Source organism: Nymphaea colorata, chromosome 12, assembly GCF_008831285.2.
Source record: "Nymphaea colorata isolate Beijing-Zhang1983 chromosome 12, ASM883128v2, whole genome shotgun sequence".
NCBI classification, from domain to species: Eukaryota; Viridiplantae; Streptophyta; class Magnoliopsida; order Nymphaeales; family Nymphaeaceae; genus Nymphaea; species Nymphaea colorata.
Window position 1 is genome coordinate 21,702,367 of NC_045149.1, and position 3,552 is coordinate 21,705,918.

The 3,552-nt window shown below is 38.7% G+C and overlaps 1 protein-coding gene across 1 annotated transcript; it reads left to right on the top strand.

Annotated features, from left to right (window-relative positions):
- The first annotated feature begins 513 nt into the window (after nt 1–513).
- On the top strand, nt 514–2,076 carry LOC116266235 (17.1 kDa class II heat shock protein-like). Its single transcript, XM_031647368.1, has 2 exons — nt 514–968; nt 1,568–2,076. Exons 1-2 carry the CDS (start codon nt 768–770, stop codon nt 1,862–1,864), a joined length of 498 nt encoding a protein of 165 aa, XP_031503228.1. The 5' UTR covers nt 514–767; the 3' UTR covers nt 1,865–2,076.
- Nucleotides 2,077–3,552: the final 1,476 nt, after the last annotated feature.

Sequence of the window (3,552 nt, forward strand, 5' to 3'; positions counted from 1 at the left end):
CTTCCCCTTAATTTGTTTTTTTTTTTTTTGAAAAAAAAAAAACTACATTTAGCTTTCTTTGAAAAATCATTTAGTTTACATAAAATTATGAAATACTATATATTTTTAACCCTTGTTAAGATTTTGAAACTAATTATATAATTAGACTTCCATAAAAAAACAAAATCATGCATCCACCCCGCTGTTGATGTTGAATTAGGAACACGGTTCTCAGCCTTGCCCTGAGAACAAGAAAGAGAAGAAGAAATGCACTCCTAATTATTCCTGAGTTTTTTTTTTTACGCAGAAGGTGAAAAAAAAAACTGTGTTTTATATTAAACGGGAAAGAAATTGAAAAATTTCATGGGCATTTGAAAAATTTTTGCTCTATAAACAAGTTGAACTAAAAAATCGTAATTAAATCTTCTTTTTTCAGTAGTTACGTAACGACTATAATAATTTGCTGTTTTTCTGTTATTTAATTAATGTGAATATGCTGTTCTACAGATTTCAGGAAGCGTTTAGTGTCCGGTGCGAGAGAGATCTAGAGAAAGACAGAGGCTACGTGGAGCACACAAGAAGGAACAAGATTATTCATGATGAAGCAGACCCAGGTGGACGCCTCTAGCTAACGCACCAACCCTTCTCCTGTCTTCTACACTTATCCTCTTCTTTCATAAACGTAAACCAACGCACATGAGTCGCTCAGGCTAAGGGCAATCAACAGCAGCAGCAGCAGCAGAAGAAGAACAAGAAGAAGAAGGTAAGTCAGGCAAGGCGCAGAAGCCATGGATTTGGACTCCGTGTACAAAGAGATTGCAGACATAATGAGCTTCTCTGAGGAGATGGAGGAGGCGCTGCAGCCCCATGCTAGGGCTTATGTCACCGACACCAGGTCCATGCTCCACACCCCAGCTGACATCTACGAGCATCCCAACTCCTACTCCTTCGTAGTAGACATGCCGGGCGTGGAACCCCAAGATGTCAAGGTATTATTCATGGGCTTCAGACATCATTTTCCAAGTCATATTCACTAATACAGAGAGTTTCAGCGTGATGAAACAGTTGCGTTGTACAAACGAATAGTTTTGTGAAAGAATCTTGTATGCATTCTCTGGTGTAGAAGAAATTGTGCACTGTTCTACCACTCTACTTAATGATCACAATACCACTGATCACTTTTATAATAACAAAGTTCAAAATCTAAAACGCGCTTTTTAAAATTTCCCACCTCCCTTTTGAGGGTGCATATATATTGCTTGCACCATCCTCCTGATGCATGCATTCTCTTATGATGATTTATATAGCTTTAGTGATTTATATATGGTTTTGACTAAATTTAAATTTAGCTACTAACATTGATATTTGCGTTTTTCAATATAGCTAAAACAAATATATCTCGATTAGTTTCAGATCAGCTAAATTAGAACTATGTTAATTTGGAGCGACTTAGTTATGTTTCTCCAGTAGATCCGTTGTCAAGCATGCCTGATGCTTCTTGCTTCTTATAAGTTCTTTGCAAGTCTAATCCTGTTCAAACCACACACCACCTTTTCCTTTTTCTCTCCTTTTCCTTGATCTTGTTCAGGTGAGAGTAGACGATGGCATTCTTCACGTATCAGGCAGGAGAAAGAAGAAGGCCGGAAAAGATGAAGGGGAACGTGATGAGGAGGAGAAGGAGGAGGACAAGAAGGTAGTGAGGGTGTTAAGGCAGGAGAGGAAGAGGAGGGCCAGGTTTGTGAGGAAGTTCCACCTCCCAGAGGATGCAGATGAGGAGGCCATGGAGGCGTCTTACAGGCACGGCGTGCTGACTGTAACAGTGAAGAAGGAGGCCAAGGAAGAGGAGCCACCAAAGACCAAGGTCATCACTATACCAGTCTCGTAGCTTCAACGTGGGCACAGCGAGAAGCACGAAGAAATCGAGCTCTTCAGTGAAGAAACTTGAGGTCGACGTCGAGTTAAAAAAAGTGAATGTTTCTTTCAATTGCCAGTAGTACTCCTGAGGAGGTTCTAGAGTGGTAGTTAGTCTTCATGGTAAACATGGTATAGGCATTGTTGCAGAAATATTAAGACTGTAGACAAATTTGTGCTGAAGTTGACGGAAATGAATGATAATTTAGATGTTAGTGCTTTTTCATCTTTAATTTCTGTGTTTTAATATATCGATCAACTAAAATTTCGTGCGTTTGCAGTTCAATTGAATAAAGTTCGTAAAGTTCATAAGAATACTATGATTGTAGTTCGACCAGTCCAGTTACACTGTGCTTTTAGGTTAATCAAATATTTTATAATTTTTATCAAATACTTTATGAAGAACTAATCTGTCGGCCCAAAAAAATATTTTGTCGTTCCCGATGTCATGTATCTTTCAGGTTTTTTTTTTTTTTTGGTCTTTTTAAAGTTCGCTGTCATTCCCACAACAGAAAGCCAGCAAATTAAGTAGCCTTGTCTAGAATTCATACTTTTTGTCAATTCTCGAGTTAAAGTTCCCTAAAGCGTTTGAGTATAGCACTTGATCAGATTTAAAAATAAATCCAGTTTCAAATCCACTTTAAATCTGAGATAAATCTGGATGAAGTCTGGCATACAAATTCATATCGGAACCCATTTGAATGTACTTTCTAATCCATATCGACCTCCTAACTCACTCAGTTGAATCCCACATCCTGGTATAGCCTACTTCATTTGCATTCTTATACCGTAAGACATGACTGTACTTCTACATTTTGAGACCGTTTGGGTCTTCAGATCGGATGTTCGACCCGACCCGACCCGACCCGAGTAGTTAATTGTTTGTCTCTGGAGGCTAGAAGGCAATGCAAATGGTTAGCAAGAGTTGATAGAGTGACATGTGGTTGAGCCAAACAGTCCAACCCTTGAATCTGAGTGGGGCTAAACTGAACTCGAATCCAAACAATATCTGACACAAATATGTGACTTCGACATGAATTGCTAGATAACCGGGTCACTAGGTTAGCGAGTTGGTTTGTCGACTCAGTAAATTGACTCGGTTGAGTATTTAAATTACCGTAATGTAAATTACCGCAGTTGAATCGAGTGAGTTAGGGCCGAGTTAAGCTGAGCTGGAGGTGAATCAAGCTGAGTCAAGGGCAAGTCAAGGCTTGATTCATGGTTGGATTTGTTGGCGATCCGAGCTGACTTGGGCGATTCCCTAGTTAGCCTGGTGAGTTTGTTAATTATGTTTTGGATGGCATCCTCGTTTAACCTAGCTTTCTAAAAACTTGTTTATAAACCATAAAAATGAGTTTTAAAATTTTGACTTATTTGTTTAGGCCAAACAATAAAAAAACCTAGTTTTTGAGAATAATGAGGGGGGCCGGGGTTTTCACTCCCTTTTACAAAATTAAGTTTTGTCAAAATTAGGTTTTTCGTAGACTTGCTTTTGATGGTACCAAAAAAAAAAAAATACATAGCCCGCTCCACCGTGAAGGGGCCAGAAATTTGTAGCTAAAAAGTATAAATATAAGAAATGTCCGATTTGACGTGCACTAATATGCACGAATTCATCTCTAAATAAAATAAATTAAATGAGTCCCCGTGGATAACTGCTCA